The sequence below is a fragment of the Theobroma cacao genome, chromosome 1 (genome assembly GCF_000208745.1).
Source record: "Theobroma cacao cultivar B97-61/B2 chromosome 1, Criollo_cocoa_genome_V2, whole genome shotgun sequence".
Taxonomy (NCBI): Eukaryota; Viridiplantae; Streptophyta; class Magnoliopsida; order Malvales; family Malvaceae; genus Theobroma; species Theobroma cacao.
The window spans coordinates 6,064,173-6,085,673 of NC_030850.1; the positions used below are offsets into that span (position 1 = coordinate 6,064,173).

Consider the following 21,501-nt stretch of genomic DNA (forward strand, 5'->3'; position numbering starts at 1 on the left):
TTGGCTCACAACTTGCACATTCTTCATGCAAAAGAAAGAGCCATTAGAAATCTTCCCCTTGTCATATGCTGTTTCAAGTGGCAAGATTTGCTGTTAAGCACTGTTCCCTGGTGGCTCCAAATCTATTCATTTGTCATTTTTCATCTGGATCTTCCAATCATGACTAACTTTATACTCATCTTTTAAAGGAAAATGAAAATTTGTTACACCAAATTAATGAAATTGATGTCTTAATGCTCAAAAATGGAGACTTGAAAATTGAAGTTGCTAATTGATCCCAGGCCCCACACAAAAAAAATCCAAGGTATCAATACTAGTTTGAAAGAATTTTAGATAGTGGCTCTCATATCTCCTTTTAAGATGATTAGACCTGGAAGTCTTGAAGTTGCAGCCTAGCTGGCTGCAATATATTGGTCTAGAGAGCTTTATCTTGAGTGACAGTTCAAATGCCGCATCATTTTCGACTATTTTCCAACTGAGCTGGTCTGCATGTGCCCTTTGGTCTTTTCATTTGAAGCGAGGCTCTTATGCCAATTGGGTGTTCAGATATGGTGAACTAGTGTGTGGGGACCCACACAATAAGATCCATTGTTTTCTTTCAATAATTCATATAGAATGTTCAGGGGGGGGGTGTCTGTGGATGTATGCAAGTTGTCAAAGGGGGTACTAGATTTTCAAAACATAAAAAACCGATGCGCTCCCTTTCATGTAAAGAAAATCAAAAGCATATACACCCATCAAATTAGCCCCAAACTTTGAACTTCCTCTCCTCTTTTCTTTTCATGGTCTGTGATATGAGGGACCCCTTGATTTCCAAGGGCATGATCTCATGATTATTAGGGAGAAAAATTAGCCATCTAATCATATTATTCTTTGGATTTAAGTACTAATTCATACATATGTACAGGGTCCCTATCAAAGAAATGAATGATCATGTGGCATGTGGAGTTGGCCAGAATGGGAACAGGAAAGTGAATGCAACATGAAATTTGGAAATGAAAAGGACTGGGGCAATGAATATGGAAAACATGATAGCTACTTGAAGGATGGTTGAAAGATAAGGGGAAGCTAATAAGAGAAACTGCTTGCATATTTCTAATGACATATCAGAATTTTTTAGGGAAAATTCTTGAATTCTTAAATGGGTTTTGGGTGCCCTGTATGCTTTAGCTAGCCTACTCCAATAAGTACTTTCCCAGGCAGGGTCGACATCGCTGTTAAAGAAGATTAATAGCTAATTGATTAAGGATGTCATAATTAAAGAAACATTTGAAGGCTCTTTTCACCAATCATACAGCTCTGCTGAGAAGGCCTTAAAACAGTCCAATAATGAATAAAAGCATATTTTGATCTACTTTTGTCTTCCACTCTTACAAGTAATTAACGAATTGATCAAAGCTGTTACCAAGGTTGAAACTCATCATATGCTAAATTGCTTAAGGTTGCAGATCAATCTTTCTTATGCTCATCAGAATTGAGTACTTTCTGTATGGAATTTTCAACATGCTGATCAAGTTTGTGCTAGAAAATGCTTGTCTTTTGTGGAAGGTTGCATAGTTGGATATGCAAATGGTTTGGCCAAATAATATTTGCTTTGACAGCTGAAGGAATAGGAAAATGAGAAAAGGAAGGAAAAGAAAAAGTATATCTAATATCAATAAATTAATATATAAAATCAATTAATTTAAGTGAACAACACATATTTTTTCCTATATCACACTTATATAACAATCACCATACATTTCCATGATTTAGGGAGGCAGACCCTTTTGGTGAACCTCCTCAAGACCCAATAATTAGGAGCAGGATCAATTATTTTCTAATGTACATATCATCATGATATATAATTATAAAATCCTTAAACCTGCCTTGCCTCGGCCACTGATGACAAAGGGATTAGTAGTAATTCTTTTAGTAAGTTACACACTTGAAGGCGTGTATCCTGAGCCTTTCCTTGGGTAAAAAGAACTATTGTAAGATGCTTGAGAAACCATTCTTGTCTTATCATGCTGCCTGTTAGACCTTGTATTAAATGAACTGTATCTCCCTTGCCTGTGTTTCCTTCCTGGCTGTGATGACCTTGGGATAAAAACTCCTGTGCCTTTGCTTTCTCTTCTGCAGATTTGGTCATGAAGATATGAATGTTGTGCTATTGGATAATTTGCTCCAGAGAAAGCCTGAAATTTTTGACAACAAAATTTAGTCATATATTCATGAATCTTTGAAGTTAATACCAGAAGATGCATCTTTCAAAAACAAAAAAAAAAAATACCAGAAGATGCAACAGAACATGTTGTTTGTTGTGAATGAAAAGCATGGAATTGGTAAAAACCTGGAAACAAACTGAAGGACATCTAGCAACTGGGTCTTCATCATCATCCATGATTAGCAGAGAGATTTGCTTGCTTAAGTCTGCAAAAAACAGATCATCTTCAAGCTCAACAGCCACTTCCATGTCTTTTCGAACTAGAAATACTTCCTCCTTGTTTAGACTATACTCAAACTAGAACTTGGAAGAGAGTTTGTGAGTGTGTGTTTTTTTTTGCAAGAAACCGAGAAAGGAAATCTTTATAGTCTCTAAAGTTGAAACCTCCCTTCTTTCCCCTTCTCCTTTTCTCCCGAGCCATGGGGATGTATCGGGTTATAAATAGAGAAAGGCAAAAGGAAGGGGCGAGTTAAAGCATATAGGGAAGTGCATGTGGGGTGGTGGGGTCCTAATGGCATTTAGCCAATCTGGCTAAGTCCCACATCTCCACAAGAATCATGAAGTAGTGTTATGATGTTATCCAGCAGGAACAACGGATGAGGAGTAGCAAGCAGTAAGCCCACACCCAGAAATCTAATCCAAGATAGACCCAATTCTCTCCTAGCGTGCTTGGCTGTAATTCGGTGAGCCTCACTTCCCCTATCACTTGCATCTCTAAGGCAACAAGGTATGGCTCAAAATTCATAGTCCACCAATCCTCGCACATATACAAGGGGCAGCACTACTTGCAACCAAATTAAACCCCTCTCTTATCTGGTATCTAGCTAGATACTAGTGTCATTTGTCATGGTTAAGCTAAAGGACAGTCAAAACTTAGTAACCAGAGGTTCTATCTTGTTGTAGGGCCATAGCTTTTATTACTCCAGAACTGAGACTTGTTTTGTGCAGCTCCACAGAATTTGAAAGGTTATGTGTTATTACCACTAGTTTCTTGTAATAAATGTCAGTCTTAGCATTTAAGTCCTGACTAATTGTGTTGAGGCTTGAGATTGATTCATTGTCATCTTCATTTCAGAGTAACATAGTTTATGAAAATGGCAAAACATGTCCCATTCTTTGAGTGAATGCTCCCACTTTGGAAATTAAGCTGAGTGGAAGGATCACTCTCAGATGATAAACAAAATAAAGACAATAAATAGAAAGGAAATTGCTGAAGAGTCAATAATTAAAAAAAAAAAAAGGACCAAACACATTATCATTTTTTTCTAATCTTTTTACTTTAGGTTTCCAACCACTTAACATATCTTAAATAGAAACCTGAAAACCAGCTTGAGATTAGAAGGGAGAAGGGAGAAAAGCATTTATGGCCTACTTGGGGATGTCATGTCAATATAGGCATAAAGTGATGAACACAGATTACATGAGAAGCATTTGCAACTAGTGCTTTAGATATTCATAGTCCAGCTGCAGATACTCTTTCAGTCTTAACAAGGAAAGCAAGTACTTCTTGAATTATGAGTGTGATTTTGGTCCACACGGTTTGCTGGCTGGCTAAGGGACCCGCTCTCATATGCAGAGTACTATAGACCCTGGAGCTGTACAAAAAAACAATGCTGTTATTAGTTTTTGTTTATAGCATTAAATGTACTTAATCAGCATGTCGGAATGGCTTGTTGTTTGCTGGTGGGGAGGCCTCCTTAAAGTGATTCTTTTTTTTCTTTTCTATTTTCCGTACCAGCAGCAGACATTTGTGATAGGGTTTTCTGATGCAAAAGGATTAGGTTTGGTTGATGATGGAATCTAGCAATGAATTACTATATCGGAAAACAAAGTGATATAACTCAACCATACATGCAAAGGTTTTACTTTTTTTCGGTTCTAAGCAATCAGACCCAAAATTTGAGTTCTTCCCAACTGTTTTTTTTTTATTTCCTTCCAATTTTAATGAGGTATCACACTTTCTTTTCTTTGCTGTGCTTTTCCCTGTCTCACTTGATTTTGTCAGCATTGCCTTATCAGGGCTGATCACGCCATGTGGTAGTGGGTTCGATTGTCACAAACCAGAGCCAAATGTTAGAAAGCAAGGGCAGTTTGCAGATGCATAGCAATAATCCCATCTCAATTTGAGCCCATCCATCCTGCAATCCTGGATTGCCCTTAGAACTTCCATCTATAGTTGGCTTGATAGGCAAAGGGAAAGTCCAGTTAACCAGAATTTTCCTTAAATATCAACAACCACATGGTTCTTGGTAAAGTATAAATTGAGCAGGTACTGCTAGCTAGTTCCCTAAGAGTAAATCGATAACACATCTTGCCTAAAGGGCCAGAGTTTTGCGACATACATATTTAATCTGAAGAAAGGGAGTTCGGAATCAAACTTTTTTAACTTTTTGTGTGAAAAGGATACATGCATTTATCACTGCATCAAATACCTCTATTTATGACTGCAATAAACTCGAATGTAGTTATTATTAATTAAATCCTAGTGATAAATATTAAGGTCTTGATTGATGTGCTGTTAAAAGGATTCTAAAATCTATGTCCAAACTTAGTACCAAATCAGTTCATCACTCTAATTTTAAAGAATTTAAACCATGTCCAAACTAATATTATTAAATTTTACCTTTGAGAGTGGATAATGTGGCATTTAGGTGGTCGTCTAGTATGTTGAGATGAATTATTTTTTACTACTTGGCACATATCAATCTGAAAAATTATAATTAAATGTAATTAAATAATTAGTACTTTTTAATTCTTAAAAACACTAGTAGTACTTTTTTGTTAAAAATAAAGTCTTTTTTACAAATTTATACCGCATGGTAAAAAAAATTCAAATGGCATATCACGTCACCAATGAGAAAGCTAATTACGTGAATTTAAGTGCAGGATTTCAATACCCTTATCAATTATCTTTAAAATTAACTTATAACAAAATTGTAGGGATTAAATTCTTTAAAATTAGAGTTGATTAACTAAAATTACCGAATTAAAATAATATAAAAGAAAATTTTCAGAATTGGACCTAAATAAATAAAGGCATAATATTTGAAAAATCCCTAATTATTCAAAAAAATTCAAATAAGCTCTTATACTTTTATTATATTTAATTAAGTCTTTATATTTTTATTTTAAATTAAATAAGCCATTGTACTTTTATTTTGAGTCAAATAAGTCTTAATAATTAACGATTACTTAATCAAAATACCATTTATCAATTTATGTTGTATGACGCTAATGACATACTAATATATCATAATTTATTATAATGTAAAATGCTAATTTGACATGATAACTTGATCATATGACATTTTTTACCTTCCACGTCAATTCCATGTTAATGTCATATGAATATAAAATGACATGTGACATTTTAACTAATGATAATTTGTTAATCATTAATCATAAAAGTTTATTTAACTAAAATTAAAAACATAAAAACTTAATTGAATGCAATAAAAGAATAAAAACTTTTAAAAAAAAAAACCATAAATAAAAAATCAATGAAATTTATATTCTAACTCCAGTCACAATTTTTGGTCTAATATTATATTTTTGTAAACATGATTGCTTGTTTGATATCAAAATATTAACAAGTACATAAGAGTAATTAGGCCGGTGCTCGAGCCCAATTCGCTAATAACGGGCTGGTTACAATTAGCCCAACCCAAAACAACAGTGTAAGATCACTATTTATTAATAAGATCCGGCTACTTTCCTGTTAGCATTTTAACCGGAGAGTCCAGTTAACGGTGGATGGTACACCATCTCATTAAAATTGAAATCTACGGTTCTAAATACACCACGTCATCGGAAAAAAGTTAAGGGAAATAACTACGTTAAAAATTTGGATAAAATGCTTCAATATTTTCAAGTTTTAGTGAAAATTTTAAGTATGTTTATTAATTATAAAAATAAATACTTTATCTCAAAAATAAAAATATTGTTAACAAAAATTAAAAAAAGTTAAAATATTTTTTCTTTTTTTGTTAATTTAAAAAATTATTATTATATTTAAAAAATTAAAAAAAAAAAAGAGAGAGGATCACCCATCGGTGCTCCCCCTCTAAGGGAACATCAGGCTTCTCAAGAGAGCACTAGGTGCTTCCCATTTTGAGAGATTTTTTTTTAATTAATAAAAAATAAAAATTATATAATAATAATTTTAAAAATTAATTAAAAATAAAATTATTTTTTTGTTTTTGTCATGTTAGCACGTTGAAGGAAATATTAATTATTAGCAAACGGCTGGACGTACCTGTTTTGAGAAAAATATTTTTTTGAAATGAGTTATTTATTTTGAAAATTAATAAATTTTTATATAATTTTGATCAAGAAAAGATAAATGTATTTTATTCTAAAAATTTCATTGTTCTATGATGTGGCATATCAAAGAGCCGTAGATTTCAAGTTTAATGAGGTGGCTTCTTATATAACCGTAGATATCTTCTTTTGAAAAGTCGAGGAGGAGAGGGGCCGGATCCTTATTGGATCCAGTCCACAGCCCAGTTACGTCGCACCAAATCTAAGCCCTATTGTTCAACTATCTTAGTTTTCTCTAGCATCTACTTGTTGCTCTTTTCTTCTTCCTCCCTTAAGTAGAAAAAACGAACCGTCGCAGCCCAGTCGCCGCCGTCCGATCACCGTGATCTGAATCACTCTTTCTCTTCTGTGACAATGGCGACTGTCATGCAAAAAATCAAAGACATCGAAGATGAGGTTAGCTTTTTCTTTTTTTCTTTTTGCTTTTAGTTCGTAGAATAATCTCTCAGTTCCGTTCGGCTGCTCATAATAGCTCATAATCCAAAATTGAATTTTTTATATTTAATGTACTTGTCTATTACTTAGCCTAGTAATTGCTCAATTATTGAATATCTTTCCGAGTAATGTAAAGTCGAATATATTTTTCCATTTTCCAATGAAAATTGAAGATAGCTTCCTATTTTTCTTATTATTTTTAAAAAGATTAGGCTTTGAGTTATTTAAAAAATATTAAGCTTTGAATTATTTTTTAAGGACCAAAATTTGAATATTCGTTGTATAGTTTTTCGGGTTAATATGTAGGAGAAAAAAATGAATAATGCTTAGAATTTCTAGGTTTTATCGGTTTATTCATTTTGAAATATTGTTGAATGGAAATGAATTGATGAATAAAGGTGTGTTCGTAAGAATTGTGTTTGTATTTTCTAAAATTTCAAAGCTTTGTTGGCTAAATGCAAAACGTGTCCATGAAACTTGAGCAACTGCTAAAGTCTTGGCTTTCTGTATTTAAATGTTGTCCTTTTGTTTATTACAGATGGCAAGGACTCAAAAGAACAAAGCAACAGCTCATCATCTCGGTTTGCTGAAGGTGAACATGGCTTTTATCTTCTTTTATTGATTGATTTTGTTTTGGTTCATTTGTGGAATTATGTGTTTATTGTGTTAAAAATGCTGTGTTTGATTCTTTTTTCCTTTTTGTGGTATTCATGTTCGTTGATGAAAATGATTTGTGTCATTGGTCATATGGTGCTAGGCTAAACTTGCAAAGCTACGAAGAGAACTCCTTACACCCTCATCAAAAGGGGGAGGTGCTGTGGGTGAAGGTTTTGATGTTACAAAAAGTGGAGATGCAAGAGTTGGTCTAGTAGGTTTCCCTTCAGTGGGGAAATCTACTCTTCTAAACAAATTGACAGGGACATTTTCAGAGGTATGAATGGCTGTTTGTGATGTCATAAAGGTGCAAATGCCGCCTCTGGTTATCTTCTGTTATCACAAATGCTAGAGTTTGATTGTGTTAAGAAAATGTTTTTCGAAATTTTCTGAATTCTGGTTCTTCTCTTCTCTACCAAAAATACATTTTTGAAACATTAGAGATCCCAAATTCTGGAAGGGGATAAGGTTAACCCAGCCTTAAAGACTGAGAATTGAGAATGGTTGAAGTTTTGAACTGTGAAGTATACCATGCTTTAGTTGACATGTAAATTTATTTGTCTGTCTGGTCTTACTGGTCTTTGACTGAGAAGAATGTTTAGCATAACTTTTCACATTTTCTTAAATTTTTGTTGGGGTGAGAAGGGAATGGGAGGGCTGAGTAAAACATGTTCTCTCTGGAAGTTTGTGCTGCAATATTGCCCAGGATCTTCTGAGGACTGATGAACTTGTATTCTTTGTGGTTTATAGGTTGCTTCCTACGAATTTACTACATTAACTTGTATCCCAGGTGTGATCGTGTATAGAGGGGCTAAAATTCAGGTACTATTTTCTTTAGCAAAGCTTAATTTGAATGTGAATTTTTGCTTTAGTCATGGATTAAATTTTAGTAATAGCAGTTGAATAATTGATCTTTCCCTTTTGTCGTACGTACCATTTTACCCTTGGGAGGGATGTAATAAAGCAGGATGTTAGTGGTTCATTCGATGCTCTTATACTGTTTCTTTGGTTGTGTTTACATATATATTCCATAAATTTATAAACTCAAAATTTTATGAATTTAAGGATCATGTTGTGAAATATTGTTTAAGTTCATGCTTTTTAATCAGTGTCTCATGAAATTTTGGTTGTCAAGTATTTGCTATTGTCTGATGCCTTAACTATCTTGTCATAAGAGCTATCCTATTTGTGTTGAATTTGTTGTAAATTATAATGTGTCGAAAAACAAATGCCCCCTTGATGAATGAACTTATGTAGAAGAACTGTGCTAAGTTTGACGGATATTTTTTCCCTATTACTACATCAAGATGCTTGAATGACTTGTTGAGATAAGCTTTTTCTGGAAGATAACAAACTAGATATAATGCCAATGTTATTGTGATTTGCAGTTGTTGGATCTCCCTGGTATTATCGAGGGTGCTAAAGATGGAAAGGGTAGAGGAAGACAGGTAAACACAATTAGTTTTGTCAGATATAACCAATAATTTATGGGCTTTTTTTGGCATTTTTTTAATTGCATGTTCAAAGTGCTTGATTATATTTTTGCGTTAGAAAATGCTTAAGCATAATCATATGTATTATATAGATGAAACTATGTTAATGTTCATTTCTATTGTTTAATGTTTATTTATTTATTTTTAATTTTATATTCTATTAATTTTATGCTATTATTGCTTGTGTGAATTTTAATTTTAAATTTAATTTTACAACTTAGAATGTTTTTTTCCCATGTTTATGCTATGCCTACTAAAGTATCATGAAAGATTATGCACTTCAGCAGAGTGGATATTTTCAATCTAATTTTATTTTTGGGCATGATTTTATTAATGTCATAGAATTGAAATCATTTTAGTATAATTCTAGGTCAAACCTGTTTTGAAAATTTTATTGTCTTGTACCAGTTTCTGATCTTTTTTCTCATGCTCATCTGTTGTTACAAGTATGCTGAAAGAAGTGCCATTGTTATCCAGGTCATCAGCACTGCTAGGACATGCAATTGTATATTGATTGTTCTTGATGCGATAAAGCCAATAACTCACAAGCGTCTTATTGAGAAAGAGCTTGAAGGATTTGGCATAAGGTAACATTGGCTAATCTTCTGCTGCCTCCTGGTGGTTTCACTTTTGATGTCATTTTGGCCTCTTTTGCATTTGCCTGCCTGTATTTCTTAGCCATGCTGATCTTTCTTGTATCCAAAGTGCTATTATTGTGGAATCTAAGAGTATTTTGTCTCCTTTTTTTAATATATTTTCTTTGAAAAATTATGTTTCAGTCTCTTAGCTTCTTACTGTCTACTCACATCCTTGATTTTAGTTTTCCCTGACAACTATTGTTTGTTTCTTATCAGTGTTTGCTAAATTTAATCCTTCCCCTTAATATGGCATAAATTTGGTAGCAGTTACTTGAATGAGCATTAGACACATGACTTGTTGGTTCTTCAACATGGAGATCACAGATCACAGAAAAGTATGGTAATGACATTTTGAAGCAAATATACATGCCTATAGCACCTCTATCTCAATGCTGTTAGAACTTATCTTGAAGGACTTCTAGTTTTCTACAGTTTTGTTTATGTCAAAATAGGGCAAGGTGGTTTGCTAATTTCATTGGAATTTAGTATAACATGGGTTACTTGCTATGGCTTTCAATCTAGTGGTATCATTTAGTGTTTTGATGGAGTAATTATATATATGTAGAATATTCTTGATATTAAGGTTTTTCCTTGTACATATTGATTTTTTTTTAATTAATTAGTATAGATCACATGTTGGAGCATCCCATGTCTTGTTGCTACCGTTCTTGAGCTGCATCTTTGTAGTGGTTGGCTCCTTGCCAGTGCTCTGAAAAGTGTAGTTTGTGGGCACAGGTTGAACAAGGAACCGCCTAATTTGACATTCAGAAAGAAAGACAAGGGTGGTATTAATTTCACCTCCACAGTTGCAAATACTCTCCTGGACCTTGAAACTGTGAAGGCAATATGTAGTGAATACAGAATTCACAATGCTGATATCACTTTGAGATATGATGCAACCGCTGATGATCTAATAGATGTCATTGAGGGCAGTAGGATATATATGCCTTGCATCTATGTCGTGAACAAGATTGATCAGATTACACTTGAAGAGCTGGAGATTTTGGATAAACTTCCCCATTACTGCCCAGTCAGGTACTTTTCCCTTGATCTTTTGGGAACTAGGCTGACTCTTCTCTGCTAATGTCTTTTTCAATCAAAGTTATCATAATAAAGTTGATCTGCTTCATTGAAGTATGCGATGTTAAATCTTTATGTTGTGATTTAGACTTCAGATAATAGTTGTTCCTTTAGAGCAGCTTAAGTGTTTTATAACAAGCACATAGGAGATGTGAACAAACCATATTTAGATTGAATAAAAACAATCGAATTTGCTACCAGATGAAAACTCTCAGATGGTGAATTTACATTGTCTGCGGTAGCTTTTGCAATAATTTAAAGATGAGGATAGTTATGCTGGTCCTTCCCTGTTGTAGCGTGGCATCAACCTGTGATTATAGGGCTATATTTCTTCAGGTTTGAAACAATATTAACAGCTTAAAGTAAATTGTAAATATTAGCCTATGCTTGGTTTTGATTGTGCCCTTAAAGTGTCATTTTTACTCCTATTGGATTTGCTTGGTATGATTGAGTGGTCTACAGCAACTATGTTGTCTTCTTGTAATTTATGGTGATGGCTATTTCTTTCTTTGCCTGATCATCTACTTTGTCATTTATGGTCTAATTTTCTATATACTTCTTTTTCTGACTAATCTGTAGTGCTCACCTGGAGTGGAACCTAGATGGTCTCCTGGATAAGATATGGGAGTATCTTGATTTAACTCGCATTTATACAAAGCCAAAGGGGATGAATCCAGACTATGAAGATCCTGTAATCCTGTCATCAAAGAAGAGGACAGTTGAGGACTTCTGCAACCGAATCCATAAAGACATGCTTAAACAATTTAAGTAGTAAGTATCCTCTTCAAATCTCTAATGCAGTATGCTGTTGAGTCATAGCCATTTCCGTGCTTGCACATTTTGCAGATGCAAGGTGTTTTAGAAGTCTGCCCTGAAACTTTGTTTGAGAGTGCAGGAGGAAAAAAACTAAATATCATACATATTTGCATGCTAGCTTATACTTTTTTTGTGTAAATGCCCTGCATATGTTTGAACATAAGCAAATTCCAACCAATTTCAGCCACTAGAAAGGAAACTCTCACAAGAACATCAGGATTTTAGGGTGCCTATAATAAAGCTCTAAGTAGCAATGTGTCATTTCAGTTGTTTTCTTATTTTGGACTACTATTCTGGGACTGTATGTTATTTCTCCGTTTACCTTCTGCAATGAATCTTGTAATGAATGAAATTACAAGGATGGTTAAGTTCAAAGCTTTATGATGTTGTCCATAGTTGAACAATCAGTAAGGAATTTGAATGCTTATCAAAGAACACGGTATATCCAAGCATATGCACCTTGCTGTTTACTTGCTTTGTTTTGAGACAGACCAAAACATAAAGAGCATAGCTTATGTTGGCATTGTTTTTGAGTCTGTCAGGTATTTTGGATTAGTCAATTGTAGGAAGGCATACTGTTTGTTGCAAGTCACTGGTTTGTTGACAAGGGAAATATGCAGTCAGAGAAGATTATTAGTACTTTTCTATTTGAATTGTTTTTTTTTTTTTGAATTTATATTCTTTTACTCTTTTACCATATTTAAATTTCCAGTTCATAAGTTCTTAATGTGGTCATATGATACAGTGCATTGGTATGGGGATCGAGCGTGAAACACAAGCCCCAAAGGGTTGGCAAGGTTTGTTCTAGAAACATGATTTCTATAATTATCAGCTCCAACATCTCATTTCCAACCATTTTCCTCCCCATTTCCCTACTCTACCTTTCTTTTTTTCTTTTTTCTTCTATGCTGCTGATTTGCTTGGATAAATCATGCTTTTTATCCCAGGATCATGAACTTGAGGATGAAGATGTTGTTCAGATTATCAAGAAGGTGTGATTACAGAATATGGAATTATACTGGAACTCTCCAGTATGCCAACATTTTAGGAATCCATCGTGCCCAATTTTCAGCTGCCAGCGAGGTTTCTGCAGCTGGAAATGAGGTAGAAGAGACACCTGATGTGTAATTATGCTGTTTTGCTGTCAAGCTCATTTGCTTTGATTTACTTGTATGTTTGCTTTGTTATGGTAGTATTATACTTGAAATCTAGAACAAGTTTGAAGTGCAAATGGCCTCGCGGGAAAATTTTTGTTTTAACTTCTGAGAGATTAGGCATTGATGACTTTGAGAGATTAGCCCTTGTCTCACCCGTGCATTGCCGCAAGATGCTAAACGAGGATACCTCCACATTGCAGAGTGCTGAACAGCTAGGCTATTAGCTTTTGTTTAAGAGATCTACTTATTTCTATAAGAGTAAAGGCTCCTTACAACATTTGCCAAAGGTTTCCTAATAAGAATAAGACAAATCACTTTTATCAGAGTGTTAAAAATTTTTAGTATTATTTTCACTGTTAACATGTTCTTGTAAGCCTATTAATCCAGATTTTAGCAATGCGTTTACTAGTATTGTTGCAACATGATGTAGGTTTAAAGTCTTTCACGGTAGCTGAGGAATTGGTCTTTCATGGTAGTTGACCTCTTATGCAACTTGCAAGAAGTACGTAAAGGTTGAACCACAAGTTGCAAAATTCTCTCTCTACCTTGAATATAACCACTGTGGGTTACCAACTTTGGCCAATTGCAGAGGCAGGAAGAAACCAGCGAGTTCAACGGATAAAGCAAATTTAAGATCCACCTTCCGTAAGGTATTGTTTTAATTTATTTTAAATTTACTACGCAGCCCGTCCTATCAGCATTAAGATCCTAAGCAATGGACCAGACAGGCAGTGCGGAATTGAAGCCACGGGCAAAAGAATTGGTCCCCATCCTCCCCCCCTTAATCACTCGTGGTTGAGCCACATGACTATCATTATTCCAACCAGATTTTCTTTCATGTCACATCCCCCTGGATCTCACCCTAATCTCCTAATTATTCACATAGTTCAAGACTTCAATTCCCCCTTTTAACTTCTCCATTACTTTTCATTCAAATTACATCATTTCTGGTTATGTAAGCTAGCACCCAATAAAAGAGGATGCGGGAGATAAACATAAATCATCACCAATTTACTAAGCATAGCATCTTTTCCTATGTGAGAAAACGAAGGGGTTGATGAAGAGAAGCAGGAGAATAAATATGATGGGAACACAAAAACATACAAAGGGAAAGAGAGAGTGCTCTCTAGATACATGGTCATCACACGAAGCTTTAAAATCATTTATAACATTAAGTCCGTGAACCTCAGGCCTTGACGCAACAGTTGAAGTAGCTGAGGATACTCCTCCTTGTCTGTTAAAAGAAAAAACATATCAAAAGGCAATGAGGTAATGAACTGAAACTAAAAACCACCATTCAAAAATCGTAGCATCAAAATGGCGTAAAAGGTTAAAAGGTAAGTCGAGTGATCTATCAGTGCATCAATGAACAGAGAATGTTCCAAAATAAATAAAACAATTGTGTTGAATTAATTAATCAGCAACACAACATACCAAGAATAAACACAGAATGAGCCAAAAGTGCCCACTGCCATGAACACATCAGTTGCATGTGCACCACTTGCACTTACGTGTGACCTAAGGAAGGTGTAATATGGACCATATATTAGTTATTGAGATCTAATCCTACGCAAACTTTCTTCAATCTTTTGGCACACATCTCCATCATGCATTCATAGGTATAAATTATTAAAAATATTTGAGACCACTACCGGACCCCATGAGTCACGAGACTGTTGTCAGCAGGGTTAACTGATACCGACCTGAGAGATTTACGTCCCCTTATTATAAATTACGATCAGTTTTTCCCTAAAAAGAGATTCTAAATGTCCGCATGAACTCTCAAAGTTGATTTCTGTAATCAGAGAAACAGAACAACATGCTCCAAAAGAAATGCTTATCACAAAATTTGTCAAAGTGGAAAAAGTCCAGTGGAGAAAAGTAGACGCATATCTTGACCACTGCATATCATAAATCAACATTGAAACATTATTATTGATTTACTATCTTCAACGTTCTTATCTTTAATTTGTCATAAAGGAATTGGAAACTTATTCTTACAACAACAACAACTAGGTCAATCAAATCAACATGATAAATAATCCTATTTCCTGCTGCCTTGACCAAATCTAACCGGGCTTTATTAAGTGCCAAACCATATGTGCTACAGAGTAAATGCTACCGACTCAGCTAGCAAACATCAAACAAAAGGTTAAATGATCCAGCTAAGCAACTTCCCCACCACCCTAGCACATGGATGCCACTAAAGTTTATGACTTTATTTTCTTTTTATTTTCTTCCATCCTACGGCAAAATTCCTCTTTAAAGCTACTAACCAAAAATAGAAAAGCCATATTTAATGTACATTATCTAAAAAATTTAATAAATAAAGCATTTGGGAAGTTAGTGGAAGGGGGAATCTTACAGTTGGAGAGTGATGGTTCTGGGGATAATGGTGATGATCATCGCTAGGGGCAGTGCTAACACTGGTTGCAGTCGGATTAATGAACTCTTCTTCATTTCCAAGACTGGCTCTTGAAACTTCCCTCTTGTTCTGCTTCCTCATTTCCCTGATTTTCGAGAAGTCGAGAGAGTAATCAGGCAGCTGTCCCTTCTGCTCCCAGTCCCCAAATTGTGGCACTGATAGCCATGGAGCATTTTTCTGCATAAATTCAAATACAACCCAAAACAATACATCAATTTAATCAACCTCAGCAAATGTATCAATGCTTGTTTTAACTCCAACAAAGCATGCCAAACAATCAATAACTACACCACATATGGAAACAGAATAAACTGTGAAAACTATTTCTTAAAGGGGAAATGACAGCTGCCCGACCACAAGTGCCACTAAATTTTAATTCAATAAAGTACATGCCAATCCTGAGTGGTCCAACTGTTATCAAATTACAAAATTTGGCCTGAAAATTCAATAGCAACAGCTTAACAAAACCCTAAAGGAAAAAGTGGCTCTTTTTCTTTCCTCACTAGCAAGTATCCTTAAAAATATTGCTACTTGTTAAAAATATTATTTAAAAAATTACATATGTTTGTCCAAAACTATGAAACTTCACATTCACAATCTAATGCATTTCAATTGATATGAAAGTATTCTTCATAATAACACCTTAACAAAGTATTGTAACCTTCACCATTTTTGCTTAAAGAAGTCTCCTAAGAAGCAGAAACGAAGAAACAGGTCTGCAAAAGCTGCAATTAACCCGTCATCGCAATGCTAAGATCTTCTCGATGAACCAATTTTTTCAGTTTTAACGAGAAAATATTCATTGGGTTTTTAAAGTCAAAAAACTTTATGAATTAGATGGCAGAGAATTCATTAAGGTGCCGTATAAGCCGAATGGCACAACTCTGGAGACAACGTTACAAAATCGACCGAAGGAAACCCAAAAAATAGTCCTCGTATCTCCAAAAAAACTGTTTCTAAGCATTCCCGTTTCTTTTCCCTGTCCCAACTCTGCCATTATCGATTTTTTCGTCGAATAAACTTGAAGAATATACATATAGTACTAGCTTTTTTATTTAAAAAGAAAAAGAAGGTGGCAGCTTTGACTGGTCCACAGCTTTAAACAAAGTGACATTATTACTTGGTTGAATGTCTGAAAAAAAAAAAAGTAAAAGGGAAAGAAAAATAAAAGAATATCGACTTTTGAGACTAGAAAGGAAATCAGAAAGTGACCCTTAAATAATATTAGCCAAAGCAAAAAGAAAAAAAATACTTGAATATGTAAAAATCGAAATCATTTTCGTCCATGACTGAACTTCTAAATGTTGAAATATCAAAAAAAAAAAAGATTTCAAAGGAACTGCAACTCCAAGACTCCAACTTCAACTGATTATTAGAACATCTGAATCTCCAAGAGTTCTTATATAGATAAAGAAAAAGCTTCCCTGAGTTCATTTACCTCCCTTATTCTCAACAACATATGAAAGAGCTATAAACAAAAGAACTCACCTCCTTACGATCTTCCATGCTTGATACAAAGAAAAGAAAAAAAGGTGAACTTCCCAACGTTTGAAAGAGTTATATCAATCTAAGCTATCAACTGCTATGACGAAAGAGAAACAAGAAGCAGGGAAAGAAAGGGGCCTTTGTTTTGAAAGAGAAAAGAGAATTGTGGGATTGAATGAGCTCTTTCCTTACAGCACAATGACAGCACCAAATGGGGTTTTCTGATGGGAACACTAACCAGCACGTAAGGAAATCAATCACTCTTTCTGCCTTTTGTTTTATATACGTTTCAATTCTCAATAATGGGCTTGACTTTTTGTTGAAATTACACGGAATGCCACTCTTTTGGACACGCTTTACCTACGTCGTTTTAGCGTTTTGTACTTCTCTTTTCTTACATTTTTCCGTGGCGCAGTTTGCTAGCTGTCTCTAGAAGGGAAGAATCCAACATTTTTCCGCAACGCGGTTTCAGGTGTTAGAACGATGTCGTTTTATATGCTTTTGAGTTCCTTCGATTTCATGCCACCACACATTAAGACTTAGGAAGAACTGTTGATTTAGGCAAATGGAAGTTAGCTTCTGCCGTAAGTAAGAGATTGTAACATCCTTTATTCATATATTCAGATTCAAAAGAATTTGCTGATCAACCAAATAGGCCTACACCCTTTGGGTAGGAATGAAAAAATGGAAAATGGTAGAAAGTAGCAGCCAACCTAACGAGCAAGGGCGTCCCCACCCCACGCCAGACATAAACCGGGCCAAAGGATACGCTGTTTGCCCTCTCAGTGGCTTCACCCTGTCCTGTCCTTCACTCACTGCCCCGAGGGAGGTTGAGCCAGCCAGAAGTGACAGATTGATTGATTGATTGGGTCCTTTAAGTTGATTTGGAAAATGAGTTAGAATTAGAAATAGAATCTCTCTTCTAAAATAGTGCAAGGACGTCAATATTATAATTCAGTCCACATGTCCTTGAGAAAAGTATCCAACAAACGGTGGTGACGCCACTTTTGTTAAACTCATAAATAATTTCTTCGAATGTGTGCTTTAGGCCAAAGTCTGAAACAAAACGGAGGATTCGCTACAAGATCATTCAACCCACCTACGTCATCATCATATTTAATACTCCTACTTTGTTCACTGCTTTAATTTTCCTTTTATTAAAAAAAATAATAATTATATATAAGTTTAATGTTGTTAAGTATCACTCTTGAATTAGTCTATGATATTAGTAACTATGAAGGACTTTTCACATGAGACTAAACGTTCCGTTCACTTGTTTTTTATCAAATACTTGAATAAGTCTTTGAATTATATCAAAAAAATTAATTTAATCTCTATCTTTTTATTATATTCAAATATTACTAATTATTGATTAAAGTTAATAATTTTTATATCACGTTATCTGTCACGTAACATATCGACGTGTCATTTTGATAACGTTAATACCATGTGACAAATGATATGACATAAAAAATTATTAATTAAAAATTAAATTTTTTCTTTTTTACTTATCTAAATGCTCAAAAATTATTAGTTAGGGATTTGAAATTAATTTTTTTAAAAAAATTAATTACCATCATTTCTTAACTAATTATCATCTTCTTAATTGAAACCATCATTCTTAACAAAAAAAACCTAATATAACTTTTTTTATTCTATTGAAACCACTGTTGCTCATAAACAAAATATTCACTTTCTTCAATATTCTCTAAACACAACATCTCTTATAATTAAAATATCCTATCTTTATCTGCAATTCCTATTTATATTCTAAAAATCGTTTTTTGAGTGGTCTTAAATTTTTAAAAATTGTGAAAAATGTGAAAAGATAATGTATTATTGACTTCCTCTTTTTAAAATCGTATCTGAGCATTTTTTGATTTCTTCACATTCTTTAAACCAACGTACGTTATAGTCATAATGTTATTTCCCTATCTACAATTCCTATTCTTTGTCTAAAAATAGTTCTTTGGGTAATCTTAAAATTTCAAAAAATGTGAAATAAGTGAAGAAATAATCTATTATTGACTTTCTTTTCTCAATATCGTATTTGAGTATTTTTTTATTTCTATACATCAACTTTCAATAAGAATGGCTTAGATTATGTTTTTTTGTTAGGAATGATAGCTTCAATTAAGAAATGATGGTAATCAACTTAAAGCAATTAGGTTTTTTATTTTTTTTATTTCAAATCCCTAATCAATAATTTTTGAACATTTAGAAGTGCAAAAAGGAAAAAACTTAATTTTTAGTCAACAATTTTTAATGTCGCGTCATTTGCCATGTGATATTAATATCATCAAGATGACACATCAATATATCACATTGTATCAAAAATTGTTGACTATATTGGTGATTAACAAAAGTTAATAAATATGGCTTATTTAACTCAAAATAAAAGGTTAGGAGCTTATTTGAATGAAATAAAAAGATAAGGATTAAATTAGCTTTCTTGGTATATAGTTGGGGGGCTTATTTGCATATTTAGTTTTTTTTTTTTAACTTGTATTAATATCATCAATTATTGTTATTAAATAATTTATAGTTAAACTAAACATTATAATAAATGTAAAAGTTAGTAATGTATGGTTGTTCAAAAATTTAAATTACAATTATTTTTTGATAAAATATATATATAAATAAAATAAATTATATTGAAATTTAATATTTAAAATTTGTTAACTATTTAATAAATTTTATTTTTTATTAGATTTAATCAAACTTGTATATTTTTTATTTTGAATCAAATAAATTTTTATAATTAATAGTTGACTAATGTTAGTTTAAATGTTATTTATTATTTTATATCGCATGGTGCTAACGTGATATGTTAATATGTCATAATTAATGATGAAGTGACATGCGAGATATTTTTATTTTCTTCACGTCAACATCAAGTGAACATAAAAATAACAAGTGAGATTTTGATTAACGATAATGAATCATAAAAGTTTATTTTATTTAAAATAAATATATAAAACGTTAATTGAACTAATAAAAAATAAAAAAAAATAATTCAAATTGTTTTAAAACATTATGTGAATCATATTTTTTTTCTTTCTCTTAGTTCTTATTCTTTCGAATTTTAACAATTTGTGGAAAACCAATGTACCCAAGCAATGAGGCTAACGGGTGATTAAGATTACAATTTGATTTTTCTCTGAAGGGATAGGATTATACTTTTCGTGATTATTGAAAGTGACAGTAACGTTGACTAACTCTCCTTCTCTTAAGAAATATTTTATTGATAATCTAACTGCTTATCTGCCTTCCAAGAACGACTCTTTTAACTGGATCCGACTTGATCCACCGAAAGAAACCAATGGTTTTCTCAAATCACATCTCTATATATATTACTTTACCTCTACCTTTGGAATTTCTGTTTTTTCACATTTTCTAGTGTTTTGACCCTAATGCCGTAAACAGATTTTATTCCCCTTTTTTATTTTAATTAGAGTACGCATCTTTTATCTCGAGATTTGAATATGGGATTTTTATTTTTATTTTAAAGAATGAGTTTAGATAGAGAAATTTTCAAAAAGTTTAAAATATAATTAGATTATTCGATAAAATATAAAATTATAATTTATCAAAAATCTTGAAATTTGAATAAGATATTTTGAAGGTTCAGAATATGGTCCAGAGGAAAACGAAAATGCTTTGCTGTCCGTGAATCATATTGTAATGGGTCACAACCATGATGACTTGTTACTTTGGATTGGAACCCATTAAAATAGCCGAAAGCATGACAAAGAATTTCTTAAAACAAATAATTTATTAAGAGGAGGATAACATAGAGTCTTTTAATATAGTATGCAATCATATCTAGATAATTTTACGCATTATATATCATATTTTATAGGTCATCTTGATTAGATTAAACTTTCAACAGCACATATATTTAGAACTCTTGGAAGTTTATAATAAAACAAGAACACCCAACGTAGTAGAAAGAAAAAAGTACATATTTTCTTGCAAACTTTGCCGTCTACTCTTGGGACAATATATGCGAAATCAACTCCTTAATCATTTGCTTAGGAGCCGTTTGGTTAGTCAACCTGTTATTTAAAATTTCATTACTACATATTTGAAGGAAAAAAAAAATTATTGCAAATGTTATTTATAGCTTCTTACAACACTCTGTCAAATATTTATAATTAAAAATATTATATTTTGCATTCAAATATTTTATTTATTAGTTGGTATATGATCTTTTTATTTAAAGAATAGAATTCAAATCTTCTTATCTTAATTCTAATATATATATATATATATTACATTTCTTACAGTGAGGATTAAAACACAAATAAGAAGGAAAACACCAATTAAGCAAAACATTAATTATTGAGCATGGGTTTAAGTTTAGCTCAGATGGGCCAACTTTTGGGCCTTGACATACGTAAGTTTGTGGCATAAATTGAGTCAATATTTCCCTTTTTATTTTGGGGTAAATATTAGAGGGGTTCTTTTTATTTACAAAAAAATTAATTTATTTTTGTTGGTATTATTTGAGAACATTTCAGTTTCAAAATAGCACCACCTGTGAGAAAACTATTGAAAGTAATACCAAAACAAAATTTGTAGAAAATTCGTCGACCAAAATTTTCTTTTATTTGTTATTATTATTTGTTTATTGTAGAAAAATAAAGGTTTTATTTGGTTAAATTTTTTATTTGTTTTTAAAATTTTATAAAAATTAAAAATAATGGAACCAAATACTAAAAGCAAATGACAAAAATATTAATCAAATAGAGTTTTAAAAGGTGTTTTAAATGCTACACATTTCGACTGG

The 21,501-nt window shown here is 32.9% G+C and overlaps 3 protein-coding genes across 5 annotated transcripts; 1 reads left to right on the top strand and 2 right to left on the bottom strand.

Annotated features, from left to right (window-relative positions):
- On the bottom strand, positions 1,650-2,773 carry LOC18611680. Of its 2 annotated transcripts, none has more exons than XM_018114721.1 (2): positions 2,333-2,773; positions 1,650-2,177 (listed from the first exon to the last, which is right to left on the bottom strand). In XM_018114721.1, the coding sequence occupies exons 1-2, from the start codon at positions 2,453-2,455 to the stop codon at positions 1,920-1,922; spliced, it is 381 nt and encodes a 126-aa protein (XP_017970210.1). In that variant the 5' UTR covers positions 2,456-2,773; the 3' UTR covers positions 1,650-1,919. The 2 variants fall into 2 exon arrangements, with proteins under 2 accessions (XP_017970210.1, XP_017970205.1); XM_018114716.1 differs by having other exon boundaries at positions 2,273-2,673.
- Positions 6,747-13,122, top strand: LOC18611681 (developmentally-regulated G-protein 3). The gene is made up of 10 exons (XM_007048063.2): positions 6,747-6,922; positions 7,500-7,553; positions 7,719-7,892; positions 8,366-8,437; positions 9,004-9,063; positions 9,586-9,695; positions 10,482-10,781; positions 11,406-11,597; positions 12,388-12,439; positions 12,590-13,122. Exons 1-10 carry the CDS (start codon positions 6,881-6,883, stop codon positions 12,638-12,640), a joined length of 1,107 nt encoding a protein of 368 aa, XP_007048125.2. The 5' UTR covers positions 6,747-6,880; the 3' UTR covers positions 12,641-13,122.
- On the bottom strand, positions 13,686-16,983 carry LOC18611682. 2 transcript variants are annotated; one of them, XM_007048067.2, is made up of 3 exons: positions 16,713-16,982; positions 15,165-15,401; positions 13,686-14,033 (listed from the first exon to the last, which is right to left on the bottom strand). In XM_007048067.2, exons 1-3 carry the CDS (start codon positions 16,728-16,730, stop codon positions 13,986-13,988), a joined length of 303 nt encoding a protein of 100 aa, XP_007048129.2. In that variant the 5' UTR covers positions 16,731-16,982; the 3' UTR covers positions 13,686-13,985. The 2 variants fall into 2 exon arrangements, with proteins under 2 accessions (XP_007048129.2, XP_017984005.1); XM_018128516.1 differs by lacking the exon at positions 13,686-14,033 and adding an exon at positions 14,062-14,317 and having other exon boundaries at positions 16,713-16,983.

Coding starts and splice junctions, on each gene's coding strand:
- LOC18611680 (XM_018114716.1), bottom strand. CDS start 2,455: ATGGAAGTGGCTGTTGAGCTTGAAGATGATCTGTTTTTTGCAGACTTA. Junction 2,178..2,272: donor ATGTTCTGTTGCATCTTCTG/GTATTTTTTTTT, acceptor CAAAAATTTCAG/GCTTTCTCTGGAGCAAATTA.
- LOC18611681 (XM_007048063.2), top strand. CDS start 6,881: ATGGCGACTGTCATGCAAAAAATCAAAGACATCGAAGATGAG. Junction 9,696..10,481: donor CTTGAAGGATTTGGCATAAG/GTAACATTGGCT, acceptor TTGTGGGCACAG/GTTGAACAAGGAACCGCCTA. Junction 11,598..12,387: donor ATGCTTAAACAATTTAAGTA/GTAAGTATCCTC, acceptor CATATGATACAG/TGCATTGGTATGGGGATCGA.
- LOC18611682 (XM_007048067.2), bottom strand. Junction 14,034..15,164: donor AGAACCATCACTCTCCAACT/GTAAGATTCCCC, acceptor TTCTTTTAACAG/ACAAGGAGGAGTATCCTCAG.